At 39.0% G+C, this 18,489-nt stretch overlaps 2 protein-coding genes across 2 annotated transcripts; both read right to left on the bottom strand.

Annotated features, from left to right (window-relative positions):
* Nucleotides 1-6,891: 6,891 nt before the first annotated feature.
* Nucleotides 6,892-7,727, bottom strand: LOC119894677 (transmembrane protein 238-like). The gene has a single exon (XM_038707328.1). The coding sequence runs from the start codon at nt 7,512-7,514 to the stop codon at nt 6,984-6,986; it is 531 nt and encodes a 176-aa protein (XP_038563256.1). The 5' UTR covers nt 7,515-7,727; the 3' UTR covers nt 6,892-6,983.
* Nucleotides 7,728-10,779: 3,052 nt separating this feature from the next.
* LOC119917392 (phosphoinositide-interacting protein-like) lies at nt 10,780-11,653 on the bottom strand. The gene has a single exon (XM_038737714.1). It carries the CDS (start codon nt 11,312-11,314, stop codon nt 10,907-10,909), a length of 408 nt encoding a protein of 135 aa, XP_038593642.1. The 5' UTR covers nt 11,315-11,653; the 3' UTR covers nt 10,780-10,906.
* Between the last annotated feature and the right edge of the window lie 6,836 nt (nt 11,654-18,489).

The following is an 18,489-nucleotide window of genomic DNA, read 5'->3' as shown; positions in this document are numbered from 1 at the left end:
TCAGAGAAAAAACTTCTGTGTATTTGATTAATCTTCTTATTATGTGGCCAAATCTGTAAATGTAAATTTGCAGATAAGAAACTTATTTGCCTTTTTTGCCTTTTCAAAAGAGTTCAAACAATACATTTTATCAATTCAAGGGTCTCCAAAGCAAAAAGTAACCTAATAAAAATTGTAAACTGAATGCATTGTATTATAGTTGTAAATATAAACTCAGTACTTTTGAATTTGTTGCACTGTTACATGTGTTTCACATTTTTGGACTTAGCTATGCAAACATTAATTTAAAAAGTCATGAATACATAAAAATGTCCACAGAGCCAAGGCCAAAAAACCCTACATGCTGGAATTTGGTTTGTATCATCATCAAGGCAAATGCACAGTAAAACAGTAATAATCTGTTCCTCTTTGTGGAAATATTTATACAAATTTAGAAAATATTCGTCTTTGTGCCACTAAGGTTACGAAATCTTTACAGAGCAGAAATAATAAGTTTTTAATAGTTAGTCAACGTCTCAAAGCCAGGGAAGGCAACATTTGTGAACTAACAAGAGACGGCTAGATCGTCAAAGTATCAAACCTACGAAATCCCACCCCCTCACCGAAGTCCTCCCTCCAAAGCCACTCCCCCAAAAACTCATGTTCATGCGCAGTGAGCGCACGGGCAGAGTGCGTGCAAGTCGTCAGGTAGACGACAAATAGATAAATAGATAAAGAAGGCAAATAGGCCAGCTGCGGTATTTGTTTAGGTGGAGCTCATTTAGGGCTGCAACTGAGGAGAATTTGAACAAACACAAAAAGCTTCTGGAATAATTTATCATGAATAAATGTCTACTTCAAGCTTTTTCAAGCAGTGATTGTTCTCACATTTTAGAGATTTAGCAATTAATTTATTAAATAATGAAAGTAATGGGCAGATAAACCCACATTTAAAATTAGTGTTTGTTGCAACTCTAAAGCTTTTTCATACATACAATTGTCTTTATTGCAAAAGTAGGCAGCTTTAGTTACTACTTTTCAAGTTTTTGCACATGAAACATGAAGAGTTTATAAACTGTTTGGTTATAAATTAAATTACTCAACAGTTTATACAAGTACAGCTAAAACAATCAATCTATTATTCATTTAGTTGATTGAACATTTATTGGCAACTATTTTGATTGTTTAAATCATTTTTTATGAAACTTCCAGCTTCTCCTTTAGGATTTGGATTGTTGCTTGGACAAAACAAGCTCTGTGAAGGTGTCACTGGGCTCTGGGTAATTGTCACAGGAATTCGCACTATTTTCATAATCTTTACAAACCAAACAATCAATCAATAAATGGAGAAAATAATCATCACTTTAATCAATAATTAAAATAATCATTAGTTGCAGTCCGTAATGAGCTCCACCTAAAAAAATACAGCAGTAAAATCCTGCTTTTACATTAATGTAGTCAATGAGTAACAATATATATAATATAAAAGTCACAGGGGAAGTTTTTTGATTATTTTTCATACATTTAGTAAATTTTCTGATTAAACTGACATACCTTACCTTTTCATGCAGGACTTTTACTTCCAGAGTATGTGCACAGTGTGGTATTACTTAAGTAAAGGATCTGAATACTTTCTTTGTCACTGTATACTTCTGAAAAGGCAATGCTATGACTCTTAATGTGCACAGATTGAGTTCTTGAAGAGACAAACCTGCCAAAAGTCAGTCATTCATAGATAAAGTAGAATAATATGCTTTAAATTTTATTTAGGGAACATTTGTTAAGCAAGTCACATCAACCTCTAACTTCAACTCAACCACTGGAGGGAGACATGCACCTTCACAATCCTCCAAAGATGACATCATGAACTCAGCCATTTTGAGCTTTTAGGCTGAAGTAGTGTTCACAAACAGCACAACCATGAACACGATATCATCACTTCATCACCTGCCAAAAGACAAATTTATGTGCCCACAGCAGAAGTATAACAGCATGTATCTGGTTGTTTATGACAGCATTTGTAGGGTGCAGATTACAGAACATGAGCCACCTAATGGACCCAATCTTTCTCTAAGAATACATTCATATACATTAGATTGATTTCTTTAAGTAACCAATTCGTTTTGATACCACCAATCTCAGGTAATAATTCATATCAAGACTATTTAATGAGGCCATTTAGAAACCCACATCTGAATTATGAAAAACCTTTATAATTGACGACATTTGAAATATTTGTTTCTTATTGTACTTTCTTTGTAATTGTGATAAGCATTTGTTTGTCCACTGGTGACAGTCAGTCCCACTTTCATGACAGTCCAGGAAGAGTGGTGACCACTGTGGCAAAGCTAATGGGGATTAACTATTAGTCAAAGCCATCTCAAACCACATGATTGGGTTTCACAACCTAATATTTGCTCAGCATTATCTACAAAAGAGTTTATGCTCCATCATGCTGCATTGTTTGAGTTGAGTTACAGTCAACCAGGATGTATGTTTAAGCTCAGTTTCTCTCAAGGTAGATCCTTTTATAATCTGCACCTTTTCCTGGTAGATGCTATTGTGATTAAGATTATAACAACATATACCATCAAGACAATTTGGGGATTTCAGCACAGAAGAGAAGGCGGTGTCCTGTGGGAGTGGGGGGGCTGAGCACCAGAGTTTCCATCTCTTTGCAGAGAGAGAGAGAGACCCATTACGCCTCTCCTCCATTTCCTCTCTCAGAGGCAGGAACCAAATGGACACATTAATAACACTCTCCAAGTCTGAGGGAGCTAATGGTGCCTTGAGTGCTGATTAAGGCAGGGAAGAATTGGGCTTAGCAAAGTATTAGTTTCATTCTCCTCGCTGGCTGTTGTGGTGAACAAATTGGAGCACAGACCGCACAGCGTTTGGAAAGCTGCTAATTGGTACAACCCTTTGGCACATGTAATTAGGTGCTGGAGCTTTTTTGCTTCGTGAGGAAACATTGTTGGAGCCTTAATGTAGTTTTTGTTTTTTTTACGGTTTTGTTGATTTACTTTCACATGGATGTATTGGCTGCATTATATAAATATGTATTAAATTGTTTATTTCTTCTTGCCATTAACTATTAGGGACCGGTGTATTGGATCCATAATATAGTTTTTGGTTATCCTTTTCTAAAACTTTGTCACCATATGTGTGCATATACAGTTCTGACATTGATCATGCGGTGGAGAATTAGGAATGAGGTAAGTTTTTGACATAAATGTGGTGTCTTTTAACAAAACAAATACAGGTTAAACTTGTTTCTGACACATGTTCCCGCACACTGTATGTAGCATAGGTACCAGCAATGTTCATATTTAATCACTATGATGTTTCCATTCAGCAAATTCACAGAAGCACGATATGCTGCCACACACACGGTCAAAAACTCTTTGCCTCCTGTACGACATACCTCATATAGAACTTAGCTATAAGCACTTTCTAGATCAATGCTCTACCCGTGTTCAATGTCAGAACGGTGACAGTGTTTTAGATGATAATAATACAAAAAACATTATGGCTCCAACAAACATGTTTCTTGTCTCTCTACATACCTGAGTAGTTTTGCCTGTGTGAAGTGATGTTAATTCTTTGTGTTGGGCTCTGCACTGGGTGGATCTTACTAAAATAACCTGAGCAAAAAACCTACACTGCCTGTTTGGCTAGTTTTAATGGAAGCGCAAGCCCACATAGAACATAACAACAGTCATTTAAAAGCATGTTTAGTTTCTAATTTCAAAAGCTTTTCCATGTTACATGAACATGCAGGGACATTTGGAAATCTAAATATCAACTCGTGTATATATGTGATAGTAATGGGATAAACAAGTCCCAGTAAAAGTGCTGAGAAATACATTTTCCTTTCCAACAAAGTCCAGGAATCACTGCATGCAACACAACAAGTTGTTTTCACCCTGGAGTCAAAGGGTGGAATAGAGTTTTTTTTATCTCCTGGGATTAGTCAAATGTGTTCCTGCTCGTGCCCGGATTTGGATTTATCACCCATACTTCACTGAGGCAAACCCTCAAGGAGTAGAGAGAGCCAGGTGTCACAAAGTCATGATTTTTGATGAAGCTTCTGCTTCAATCAGACCATCCGGTTCCTTCCTCATCGTCATGTTGCTTCGACACCTCTGACTAAGGCGAGCTTCACTCATACTGCAGTCACAGTATGTCAGGTTTAATCAGATTGAGCTCCTCATCAGACACAGTGAGGTCCCCATGTACCAGAATATCCAGAAGGCCAGGCTGAGGAAGATCAGCAAAGGTCCGGAAAACACAAAAAAGTCCCAGAAACTCAAAGGTGCAATGATCCCAGTGAGCAAGAGGATGAGGCCAACGATGTCCAAAATCACAGCCAGTGACAAGAAGACGACGGTGCCCCTCCTCTGTGCCATGATCGCGCTGGGTGAGACAGGAGAGGTGGATGTCGTCTGAACGTCTGACAGGAGTGAGAGCAACTCTCTCCAAAAAGGGCTTTCCTATTTCCTAGATAATTCTTTTTCACTCAGCACACCTTACATTTCAATCATATCACAAGACTTCCTGGCAAGTCTGGTATCCAACCACAACAACAGGTTGTGCTGCTCATTAACAACAGCTGAAAGCCCCACAGACCATCTTCATTCCTCTGTAGGGCCGACTTGTTTTGTACCTTTCCAGTCATTAATGTGACACATCAACCCATTGTCTGTAACCTGCGTGACAGATTTATGCACATATATTTCATAATCAGCCAGCTAATGAATCCAAAGTTATCCAGGGCTGCATCAGTGTGTTGCATCTTTCATCAGGTCGTTCAAAGCTTCCCCTTGACTTCACTCACACTGAGTTCAGAGATTAAATACATTTACCCTAGTGTGGGGGAAGCTCTGCAGTGTGGACGCACTACATTCAAACGTTCCCTAAATATTTAACATTCTACGGCATCATCATGCATCACTACAACAATGATAATAATGATAGCTATTGTGAAGTGACTGTCACATATAGAGGAAATGCATATCATGGAAACTTCTCTTTAAGAACCTTGTTTGACCAGTTAAGCTGCCACTATTTGTCACTGCTCTGCAGCTTTAACTTACTCTCCTGCGTAAGTGGGCAGGTGTACACAGCAGTGACGAAATATGTTTTATTTCCTGTAATGTTGTCAGGAGTTTGAGTGCCTTAGGCTTTCAGTCAGGCTAACTTTGAATTAAAAGCCATTTCACCTGTTATAAATTATACCCTGGCAGGACTGTGACATTGGCAAACGATGCAACTCCAATCTATGGATCAGGCTCTGAGGCTACTATTCCCAACATGTAATTAATAGAGACGTTAATAGGCATCTTATATATACAGTTACATGGGGCCCTAAGGCACACATGACCTTCTGTTGAGGAATTTTACTTTTGTTTAACCAACACCACACCACAGAGACAAACCAGTCTGACCAGTGTTTAAGTAGCTTTGACAGCAAATCAAAGAGCAAACATTACTTGGCTTTACTCTGTGTGGTAGCAGCTGCAATGTGTATAAAATATGTTACATGTATTTGGAACATGTACTAAAGCATTAGTGATATATTAAGCTGAAAGGATAGGAGAATATCAATGGAGTAACATTTCCTCTTGTTGGATGGACACGACAGAAGATTTTCTAAGAAGACAAACTTTAGTTACAGTTTACATGCTTTGGCATTGCAGGCTTATGAACAGGACCATGGCCACTGCTACTGATCACACACTGATCTGTATTCAAGTATTTGGCATATTTAATATACATCAATACACTTTTGACCAAATAAATAAATAAAGCTGGGCTGGACTAACCTACCAATGGGTCCAGGGCTGAAAACCAGTTGTTAGCCCATATTGGCTTCCATGTTTTCCCATTCTCTGTGCATGAGTTAGTATTTAAAAATGAGCTTGAGTTAATTATAAGCACAACTTTATTTCTTAAAATTTACCATGTAAGCACAATGTAAAAAGAAATAATAAAGGTCCCAGAACTAGATTTTAACTTGAAACCTTGACCTGGCCTCAAAATTAGATTAGAATAATTAAGTGTTGCCTTGAGGTCCTTGTCATTTTAGGTTATAATGTGCTTGAGTGGTGAATACAATATTAATTAACAGATTTGGAAATTAATTAAATTATCATAAACTAATTGCCACATGGTGAACTTGGATGCTTTGGCCCCCTAAGAGTCTGGGGCATCTGGCAGTTGCCCTTTTTGGTAGTCTGGTTGGTAATCCAGCCTTGCCTGGCAGAGTTGAAAAACAGTGTTTTGAACTTAATGTTTGGAAATAAAATGTACATAAAATACAGCTCAATGAATAAAATAAAATACAAAAAGTCCACATTTTCAAAATAAGTTCCTTAGAAGTGTCTTGGACATTTATGTAGCCTATAATTTGGTCACTTCCTCATTTCAAACCAAGTTATAATTCATCCATTAGTATTTTGTTAATGGAAAATTATTCTTAAATGTTAAATTGTATTCTTTCCCGTAGACCAATTTCACATTTATGGCGTGTTCAGCTGACCTGCTGTGAGCTGACTAAAATACACTCTAGGTCACACTAGCAATTTATTGGGATTGATTAATTGTACACCAAGGGAACACTCCTTTTAAATAGTACCACCTTATTTCCGGGATTGTTAGGAAATTTCACACCTGTAAAATAAAGTGACACAGAAAATGAAAACATAGAGACTTTTTAGTGTCAGTTCCAACTTTTCGAGGGAGAACTTGGACCACAGTAGCCCTTTTTGTAAAATCGGGCCACAGCTCTGCCTGTGGACATCATCACTGTAATATGAGAATCTGCTTTCAGCCATTAAGTTTTGCCAACGCTGCCAACAACCATAATATTCAGCATCCTTCATTAAATAGTAAAGTCTCTGCTGCAGCAAATTTAGTTGAAATGATATTTATCAAAGCAGACATGCCCACACTCAACCCACAGAAAGAATATTTTTATATGAAGGTACCCATTCAGGTGGTGCTCATTTAGATCTCCTGTTTTTCTCCTTTTTCTTTCTCCATAGTGATGAGTCCAGACTGCCATCATACCCCTCATTGTGGTAGGCTGTTGACCTGCCCCACGTCACCCTGCTGGCTTTGTGTGGAGGTGACCCCACCTGACTGCAGTCCTCATCCTCAACACATTTCACACGTTCTTCCCCTTTGAGCTTCTGGCTTAACTTCGTGGATAAAGCCCTGGCCAGCTTCACGATACTGCTCGTCTGCTTAAAGCCGTCGTCCTCCGATACAGGGATGTTCCCCACGTACCACATAAGCCAGCAGCCCAGGCTGAAGAAAATGAGCAGTGAGCCGGAGTAGATCAAGAAGTCGCCATAAAAGCGGCCGTCGATGCGCAGATTGGCGAATATTCCGAGTAAAAGGAGAATCAGACCAATAACGTCAAATACGATTGCGCTCAAAAATAGATACACGCACCCACCTAAACACTTTAGCAGGTCCATCGTGGAAACAATACTGCTGCTTACAGCTTGTATAACGGGAGGATGCCTCATCCTGTGTACCTGAGCGGAGGCAGCGCACCTGTAGAGAAACGCCCCACCTTAAAGTGAAGGTAAACAAGGGTTTTCCCCAGTGCTATTCAATGTAAATATGACTTAAACACACAGACAAATAGTCGTCTTGAATAGGCAGTTTCCTTTTAGGCCTAGGCTATATGTTGTCCTTTAGCCTATGAAAACCGAACCGTCCAAAAGTCAAGTCTACAGTGATGCGTTCTGGATGCCTTGATGTAAATGACACCAGGCGCTCATGACGTTTTAATCTATAATTTGACATTCAAATTGATCTTCAGGGACACGGAGTTATAGTAGGCCTACAGCCCATGACGGTGATGCACAGACACTGTAGTATTCTTTATTGTAGGCTGTGTTTATTGCACCACCACTATTTTACATAGTCTGGCCTGTCCTGCTGGGCTACTGTGTGTTCTCTTCCTAATTTGTTAGGCTAATTGATGTTTATTTGCACCATCAGATAGGCCTATTGGAGATTAACCCCTTCATATCTGTTTCTTTCTACAGCTTTCAACAAGAAATGTGGAATAACAAATAAAAGTTCTATGAGAAAGGTTTACTTGCAAATAAGAAAACACTGAATGCAATTTAAATATAGAAAAAACAGATCTGCCTTTTCCAAAAAAAGTCACTTAGCCTAAAAAAACAAGCTGCTGGTTACTGCATTATATACGATAATATTTTTTCTAATCTGATTTGTCATGGCCACCTGAAAATATCGCTAGAATGCAGGAAATTAAGAGTTTAATGCTCAAAATCTTTTGGGGGAGGACCCCCAGACCCCCAATCGAAGATTTCACCAATGAATATTTCTTCTAAATAGTACTGGAGTATCTTCTTGTCTTGTTCTACTGATTCCAATATTGTGCATTATCACGTGGACTCAGAGTTTTACCTCACCCCTAATAGGATGTTCAGTGTCCCCACCACTTTTCAACACAAAGTGACGCCCTTGTGCACACACATAGGCAGGTATTGTTAAGCCTACATTTTGTTATTTTATAATAAAAACTGTCTTGTTGGCAAATTTCTCAATACTAAGTATTAATTTATTTTATAACTGTTCTAAGGCTGTAACTATCATTATTTCCATTAATTATTAATCTATTTTTCTTGGTTAATTATTTGGGCCAGAAAATAGTAAAAAAGAAAAAAAAAAGCCCATTACAATTTCCAAAGCCTAATTAGACAAATTCAAATGTCAACAACAAGAAGACATAGCGTCTATTGCCTGAGGTAGGTCCTGTCTACACATACACGGGTGTATTCAAAATCGTGACTTTTTCTATGCGGTTTGGCCGTTCTTCCACACAAAAACACAGTAGGTCGTTGTTTGAAACAGCAACGTGTAAAAGAGTAATTGTTTTGTGGTCCACAGGAACAATTAGGGGCTGGAATGTTAGAGCCAATTAGAAAATATGGTTAATCTTTTGGATAATTTTGTATTCATAAGTTATGTTAATTTTCCTTTATGTATTTCACTTGATAATGTTTAATGTTTGTCTCAGATGAATGTCATTAGTGTGTATTTAGCTAATTAATAAGTGTAGCTGTGCTCCATTAGTTTGTCCTGTTAATTCATGTGTCGTAAAATGCAGCTAAGTGTAGTTAAAATGAAGTGAGAGCACCTATTGGCATGTGTTGTGGCAAAAAGGTCAGCTACGCAGGACATTGAGCTTTCTGACTGTATATAGCGTCGCGTATAGCAATGGGAAATTTTACCTTTCCAATGTTAAAGCGCCTCCTCGACAGTGTTTATCCTCTCTGTATTAATTTAGCACATGTGGTGCCTGAGCAAGCTCCTGGTCGTTGAACTTCTTTTTTCACTCTCTGTTCAGTCTTCTGACTTTCTCCTCTTTGACTGTTTGTTGAACATGTTTCTCCATTGCCGTTAGCATGTGCCAGATTTACCGTCCCTCTCACTCCCACTACCCCATGTCTTGTTCAAGAGCACGAACGCCACCTGTTGCCAGTTGGCTGGAATAGTGTTGTGTGGTTCGGTCCGAGCCACTTTAAATCTTTAACCTTTTACAGAGCTAGGGCTGTGGACGAACACAGAGAACAGACAGCTGGATTTGCCAAAAAGTGCATTGGATTTGCTTCATCTTAAAAGGTGGCATAAGATGAACTAATCAAATAATCGTCTCAGCTCTAAGATGTTTAAAGGCCAGTTAGGGTTCTGATGTCTTCTAAACAGACTTTCTTGAAACCCACAGCACATATCATGCTCACGTCAGGTCAAACATCTCATGGGCCAAGTGGTTGAGGGATTTCATCTGGAGGATTCTCAGATGTACTGTAGTGTACTGTATATGGCCTACAATAACCAAAATTACATTCTCAATATTAACTTGATATCAAAAATTTGTATTCCTTGTTAAAAAAAACATAATTTACAACTGAAAGATGCTTCAGGCTCTGTAGAGCCGAGCAGGTGATGATTCTCTGTGGGTTTGTCACTGTGGGAAATCCTTTTAAAATACAACAGTGATCGTAATTGTGATTATTTTGTTTCCTTGTGTAAGCATACTGTAATTATTGAACAACAGTTAGTTAGTTAACTTTAACATTCATGCCAATAAAGCGTATTCAAATTTTAAAAACAATTAGCCATGCTATCCATTCCATATTGATTATAGCTGCTTTAAATACAATCTACCTGCTAGCTAGTCCAAAGTCTAATTCTAAGAGCTTTTCCGATGGCTGAGACTGAATATTTTATGTCCACTGTGATGGACTCTGGATCTGAAGGGGTTAATTAAAATGTCCTGCCTCATAATATTTAAATCCTATGAAAATGTGCTTTCAGGTCACAGTATTCAAATTGTTTCCCTTTACATACATTTGAGGGTGAATGCATTTAGATTCAAAGTGTCCTTCAGTGACTCAGTTCCACAATAAGTATTTCAGTGGAAACACCACAACACAGTAAACTGGGATGTGAAAATTATAAGCTCTCACAACTTTTAATTATTCATGAATTGGCATATACTGTACCACACAGCATTAGGAAATCCCCCTTGTCCACTTTTCCCTCATGAATATTCATAAGGACAGTTTCCTATTGTAGTAACCTTGCTAAACTGTGTGTGAATAATTGCATTTTATACAGCACATTGTTGTCCTTGTGCTCTCACCTTCTTTTCGACAGCCATGGTTATAGATGCAAATGTTGTCATGCACACTTGAGACTGAAATACGTGTTTAGTGTAGTCAATCCTGGGAAATCAGAAAAATCAACATAAATGTCACCAAGCAGAGTCTGTAAATAATTAGCTTCCACAGAGGCTCCCATGCTGAAAGGATCATATCAATCCAAGTTTCTCACTTTCAAACATGAAGTTTGTGACAAAATGTCAACACCCGTGTGATCACAGATTGAACACCGGAGGCCTGTAGTAACTGGGGGGCTTCTTCATATTTGACTGCTTCCTGTTCTCCTTGGTGATGGGGATGAGGACCACACCCACCACAAAAACCATCAGCCCAATGGACAGCAGTGCCGGTCCCAGGATGGTGGTGATCTTCCTGCAGTGGCCAGCGAAGTACAGGCCGCTGATGATAATGCCGCATGCCAGGAAGGTTCCCCCGGTGGACATGAGGTGTATGGGGAACCAGAAGACTTCACACTTGCTGCGAGGGATCTCTGTGGTCCATAGGGTCTCGCTGCGGGACAGGCTGAACACGGTGCTCTCTGTGCGGCTCGGGGGCGTCAGCTGGTCCCTGGACTGGGAGAGGGTGCACTCTCCCAGGGGGATATTCTCTGGGCTGTCTGGCATGGCCTCCTGGATGACTCTGTAGAAATAATGCGGAATATGAATCAGTCTGTGAGGGAAGTCACGTCTCTCTGAGGTCTATCTAATTAAGTTAGGTCTAATGGGTTTCATAGTAAAATCCGAACGTTCCACAAAAATTACAATATGGGTGATGTTCGTCCCCAAAAAGCAGATAACTGTGAGCAGGAAGCCACTGTTTAATCTAAACTTTAATCATCCTGATGCTAATGGGACACAATCATTACAAAATTTGCATTCATGCTATTATTAATTGTCAGCATTATGGAAGAACCTATTTTTGCTAATAAAGTCAGGGCTGCATATGTAAATTTTCCTTAAGCCTCTACCTCTAACATATTTTTCAATTGAAGTTTAAAGCGGGCAAATGAGAAGTAAATAAGTAGTAGTAAACAACACCTACCTTTAAAATATCTTAACCATCAAAAAACACCCAGAAATCTTCAGGAGAAGCGCTAGCGCCCAACCGGAGAAACCAGCAAAATGCTTTGCTACAGATTCCCACTGAACAACCATCTACCCACCCTCCTATGCTCTCCCCACCTCTTTAAGTAAACCCTATGACAACAATCCCCTTACCATCATCTACCATCGCAGGCGGCCAGTTCTGATGTTGCATCCAGTGCGAGAAGCTTGCCTTCTGGTCCCCAGTGGATATCCATAGAACCCAAACCACTCAGGCTGATGCCTCATTTCAAAAAACTTCTACCAACAGCTTAGGTGTCGCCTTTTGTTTAAAATGCCTGAAATTTCCCAGGACTGGACAATCAGAGCAAAATATCTGCCTCAGTTTGCTGGGACTCTTTCCACTCAAAGAGCAGGGCAGGGCAGCGACTAGGAAATGGCTCTCTGTTATAGCCAGATTGATGTAACAAGCAATCACCCACACAGAGACTTTCCAATACAGCCTGATATGTTGGCACAGTATTGATTCCAAAGTACCCTGGAGCAATTATCTGCAAGTTGTAGTTTTGTCCGCTGTACATGAGATCAATAAACTCTGTGAAGTATAATTAACCCTCAGAATGGAGGAAATCATGTAGCATTTTGGACAAATTCATCTTTTTCTTTGTTTGTTTTTCATTTTGTTATTCACCTTCTAAAATGTCCTGCCTCACATTCACAGGGGGAACACAAGAGGGATGTTGCTGCAATATGACACTCCTGCTTCCATTTAACAGCCCTGATGTTATATTTGTGTCTTTGTTGCTTCATCTGCTCTTCTGGAAAGACACACGTGTCAGTATGTGGCCATTGGTCTGAACATGATCTCACTCTTTAACAAAATTACACTCCACTCCTAAGCCCAGCACTGATACTTGTACTTAGTAAACACTGGCGCTCCTGCTTGAACTCATTAGATTACTGCTGTCATCAGTTCAAAATGCACCACTGTACCATCCTGTGGTGCTACACTGGAATGAGGGAACCTGTCAATACATGCAATGAGTCACACAATCCAACAGAGGGCAGTACTGGCATGTACCTTGGCCTGTGGGCAAACTGCTGAAGTCAGTTTAGCTGTATCATTAACTTTTAGTGAAATATTTCACAGCAGGATTAGTTAATTAATCGGTTAATTCTGTATTTTTGTAATTACCGTATAGGCTGCAGCTCAAGTCTTTTATTTTGCAGCAACATGTGAGAAATTAATCAGCCATTCAATGTAATGTGCTACAGTATCTTGCGGTTATGATGTGCCTAATTCTCTTTAATGGTCCATTTAAGTGGGTTTGTATGCCATTCACTTGATCATAGTCATCTGAGGGTATTTTACACTTCTAAGTAACCCTGCTAAAGGACACGATAGACCTGCAGAGCTCCTTATAAGTGTGTGTTTGATCAAGATTAGACATGCGATATTTGGTAAAACTTCAGGAAAAAGACTTGAGCTAAAGGAGTATAAACCCATTTAAGCATTTTAGTAACATGCAGGACTTAATGTTGTACCTTAACGGTAGTTTATGTTCTGTAAGGTTTGAATGGCAGTGGGATTTGTAGTACAATTTGTCACTTAACTTATTAGTTGTTGGACAGACATGTAATTGTTTAGGCTCTTTTTTAAGCAGAAAAGCCAAATATTTCCACGTTCCTGCTTCTCAGTTGTTAGGATTTGACACTTCTCTCTCTTTTATTTGATAGTAAATGGAATATTTTAGGTTTTGGACTGTTTGTCAGACAAAAATAAATAAATAAATAAATACATGACATAGGGGCTTGATTTGAAGACTAATTGATATTTTTGAAGCTTCTTATTGTTGACACTAATTTAAATTGTTAGCAGTTTGTAAAGCAGGTTGATTTGCCTCAGTTATTCACTGGTCATCATCTATTATCATCAACTAAATGTTCAGCAATAAGTTGTAAGATACACTAGGCCTTTTAAGGATAATTAGTAGGTACAACTGGTAGGAACAAAAAGTGTTGGATTCATGCATTAGATGCCTTCAGCCGGCAGCCGTGAACCAGCTGCAGTGGCTGCAGCGTATTCCTTCGAGGCAATTGCGCTTGTTGCTTGAAAATGACTTTTCGTACCTATAATTTCAACACCAAAATATGTGAAAATAGCTTTAAAATACAGCAATTATCCTTTAAGACAAGAATTTATTTTCAAAAAACACATTTAGAAAATATAAACATGACGTACAATGTTGATTAAAATGTATTTGCAGGTTTTCCAGTCATATCTGTTGTCAAAGAGGAAGCTGTCATATCGCAGGTGGATTATTTGACTTGTTGGTGTATAAAAGTTAAAAGTTGAGCCAGTATATTGGTAAACCGACGTACAGGTATCAGTCTAATCCTATTTGATAATACAAACACAGAGAGGGTTGCCAGGGATTAGAGCTAATAAGCCTCGTCTTGAGTCAGCACGCTGAGTCTGTTGGTTTGGCAGGGGTTTTAGGACTGGATTCAAATGAACTGTGGACTGAGGTGCAGCGCGCACACCCTCCGGTTAAAGCCACCAGAACTAAGATGCTCTAACAACTCCAACCCTTGCGGTTTTTCAAGGCTGTGGATTAAACAGAAATACTTTTTGGCTAAATGAAGCCTCGCACAGAGCCTTGTTAACTCCTGAGCAAATATCAATAAAACCCGAGCAGCAACTCATCTGCAGACATTCATTCGTCTGCAGACAAATCATATTTCAGGTAATACATTGCTGATTTATTAACACATGGAGCACTTTTCTGTTCAGGTGACCTTGGGAAACTAATTAATCTGCTTTGCATATTTACGGCTTTTTGTTGAGTAATCCCAGGGGGATAGGCATGCAAACAACTGTAGCATAAAGGTTCTTTCACCCATGGAAATACAGAGGGATCTGTGATCAAACAACCTCTGAAAGGAAAACAGGAAAAGGAAAACACCCGGCATAGATACTAAAACTACATATTAGTATTTACTTTGTAGGTGTTTCTACTTCCCCTTCTCAGCAGTTTATAATGTTACTGTTTTCACCTGATTTCATGATCATTAAATAAGAGGCATCAACTTCCTCTCAAATGGCATGTACGTCGAGCAAACAAATATAGATACAGTCAAACAGCATTCCACTACCGCTTCATTCTGAGGTGCCATTTCAAACTATGTCACACTTACAGAAGTAAAGGACACAAAAAACTAAGGCAGAGATCAGACCAACAGTAGAAGTGTTGTTGAAAAGCATGTAATCCAGCAAATCATAATACAGGCCAACCCATTTGTGACGTGCCCTTCCAGACTGCCAGCAACATCAGTTGTAAGTTTCCATCAAGAAATTTCTTTTTCCTATGGTAGTCCAAATGTTAAACTTTCCTCCTTGGTGTTTATACAGTGTGTGCACCAATAATAAAGTTAAAATAAGGCCTCAGTGTCAAACCTCAGACCTTTAGTGAGCTCAAAGCTGACACTAAAGCTAACTTCCTGGTGAGGTACAGTCTATGCTTATGCCCACAGAGAAGATTTGACCTTTCAGAGGACTCAGAAAAGCAAAACCTGCATTTGGTTTTTCTGATTAATTCCAATCCTGTAGCAGGATGCCATATTTCAACAAGTTCTCTAAGCATTAGTACACATTTAAAGTGAGTTAAAAGTGTGTGAGGTTAAACTGTCTTGTTAGCGTAGTGCTTGTCTCTCAGCTGTCAAAATCCTAACAAACAATAGAGGAGATAAAGGGCGTCCTTGTCTCATACAGTACAATGCAGTACAATGCTGTAGCACAAAGTGCGCATACATCAGATAACAGTTGTTGTGCAGACAGCATTCATTGAGGACTAATAAAGTACTGCTGTTGGTGTTTCGGCATATGTATTTAAAAATAAATTAACGTATTCAAGTCTTACTTAAATGGTTCTCGGTAGGAAGTTTTGTGAGATATGGTTGTAGAAATGTTTTTGAAAATGCCTTCAGCACCTAATAACCTTATGTGGCCCGTCCATTTTTTTCCATTTCCTGTTTTGTCTCATAACTTTTGATCACTATTGTCGCCAAAAGTAAACTCAAGTCTTGGTCCTGATGAGTTCAGTTTACACAGCCTGAAGAAATATTATAGTAACACACATTTTGAATGTCACCTAATATTTTTTTATTATATCATATTGTTATATTTAAATAAATAAAACACAAACTCTAACATATTAGCCAGTCACGACACATTCCTTCTTCCTGTGCAGACAGGAAGTTTAAAGACAGAATTACAGAGTCTGAGCACTCCCTTGTTGCTGAAAAGATCAATATGTCAGTATGCCTACAATATAGTGTTTGTTCCCCTGGAGTCCTTACACAAATATAAGCACACTGTCTAATAAACTAATTCCACAGTATTAAATGGTGAGAGGCATGGTAAGTGGTAAGAGTGATGGAGAATATGTATAAGAGCGTTTGCCATAATTTCTTTTCTCCCACTGCTAACAGATTTAAATGAACGTTGCCTAATTTAAATGTGACTAAAAAAGGAGCAGGTAGTGTAATAACAACACTAATATGGTCTGTGCACGTTGAACAGCTTTGAAATGAAATAATGTTGTATGATAATGCTCCTTTCTTGACGTCTGAGAAACAGACACATCTGGGTCATTGATTCATCAGACTGAAAGATTTTTTTGTCCAAATGAATCAAATGTGTGTTCAAAGCTGGATTTTACCACTGACAACCCATTTTCAGGGAGGGAAGCGCACGCATACTTTCACATCGTGCATTTTCGTGCTTTGATGATCACATTATCCATGTGCATTAATATACACGGCCACCTAGTTAATTCAGTACATTGGACACATAATTAATGCTTTCAGCAGTTGGAGGAAAGGTATATCTTGTCAACTGATTATTCTGGCCCGCAATGGTCCTTGGACCTTCATGACGTCAATGGCCTGCACTGTTCCACCTCTGCTGGGGCACATTAAAGAAAGGCACGCAGTGTTAATAGATGCAGTAGGAAAGGAAAATATGTCGATTGCATGAACAGATCAATACCTCGGACACATCTAATTTCTGACAAGTTTGTTCTCCCAGTCTGATAACTGGACAAAGAACAAAGTGTACCGCACTCCTCTTAATCTGATGGTTCACTATCTCTGGATTCTTTAAACTCACTGCTAAATTTTATTCAGGTGGAGATGTTGGGAGGTGCTGATAAACTGCCCAGTAGACAAAAAGGTAAGATTTTTGCTAGATTTTGCCCTGACTATTACATTTACATTTATTCATTTAGCTGACGCTTTTATCCAAAGCGACTTACAATTGCTATACATGTCAGAAGTCACACGCCTCTGGAGCAACTAGGGTTAAACGTCTTGCTCAGGGACACAATGGTGGATGGTCACAGTGGGGGATTGACCCCGGATCTCTCACACCAAAGGCATAGTGTTTTTCTGCGCCATCACCACCCCCATTATTATTATTGGATATATGTGGGGAAAAGCGTGTTCTTCTTTGATACTTCATTGTTTAGCCAGAGGTACTGCTGATTGTCACTCAACCAGATAAACACCAGTTTATTTTAGTCAGAGAGAACACAGTTTCCCTTATTCTCATAATTGCGGCCATTCTGACCACGGTTTAAGCAAACTTTGCACTTGACACCTCTTTTATAGAGATCTGGGAAATGCGAGCTTTGCCAAAACAATTGATTCGGCTTCTTAGCTGTCAACTATAGTTGGAATAAATATGATTGGCCATCAATCTCAAATGACTCATGATTGTAAAAGGCCCCTGGACAACCAGCCATTGCACTTACTTTTCTTAAACTTTCTCTTCTTTGCTACAACTTCTCCACCATGTATACATGCTTAGAAAGAGACCCACAGCCTCACATGTAAACAAAAACAGGCTAGGTTAGCTGGCCAGCACACAAATCCTCCACACACTTGACTATTCCTAAGGTCACCACAAAAACCTTTGGGGATGCTACTTTTAGCCACCATGTCCCAAAAATATGTGATAACAAACATTGCCTTAAATATTAAATTTACGAGAAGAAGACCCAGGTCAAAAAATACCACAATATTCCAAGCCTATTTCTTGGCCTGGCCCAGTCACTTCCTGCAATACTGTCATCCCCTGAGGTTGACAGGCAACCAGACTTCTTCAAGTTTATGCCATGGCTAAGCAAGAGTCCAGTCTAGCTCAACCTTAAAACCACAATGTCTGTTTTAAACATGTTTACATGCTGTTTTAACTTTTAAACATTTGTGCAGATTAAATGAGAGATTTAATGCATCAACTTGTGGTCTTTAGAGGTGTTAGTAGGTGGATTATGTTTCCTTTGTACAGTGCCAGACTAGCTGTTCCCCCTGTTTACAGTCTTTATGTTAAGCTAAGCTAAGCAAACCGGCTGCTTGCTGTAGCTTCATCTACAGGCATGAAAGTGGTGTTATAGCTTATTTCCCCAAATCTACGTTAAGCCAAAGCAGTGACACCAGAAAAACTTAACACGTAAATCCTGAAAACACCTGTTGTCTCTGAGGCGCAACAATGCCCATTGCAGCTTTACAAAATCTCAACTTCTATTATCAACGCCAAATAAAGTACATCAACATTTTCTTCCATATCTGATCCACTGGATTGGGTTTCTTAAATGGATTCGGTGAAACATGAACCATAATGCAAATCATAAAAAGGAAGCTTCAAAGAATATTTTTATATTCAGCCAAAAGAACAGAATTTGACATTTCAAATG

Source organism: Micropterus salmoides, unplaced genomic scaffold (genome assembly GCF_014851395.1).
Source record: "Micropterus salmoides isolate LMB-PRFRI ecotype aquatic unplaced genomic scaffold, ASM1485139v1 Ms_hic_scaffold_10, whole genome shotgun sequence".
Taxonomy (NCBI): domain Eukaryota; kingdom Metazoa; phylum Chordata; class Actinopteri; order Centrarchiformes; family Centrarchidae; genus Micropterus; species Micropterus salmoides.
This window is presented reverse-complemented; position numbering and strand designations above follow the sequence as displayed.

Coding starts and splice junctions, on each gene's coding strand:
- LOC119894677 (XM_038707328.1), bottom strand. CDS start 7,514: ATGAGGCATCCTCCCGTTATACAAGCTGTAAGCAGCAGTATTGTTTCC.
- LOC119917392 (XM_038737714.1), bottom strand. CDS start 11,314: ATGCCAGACAGCCCAGAGAATATCCCCCTGGGAGAGTGCACCCTCTCC.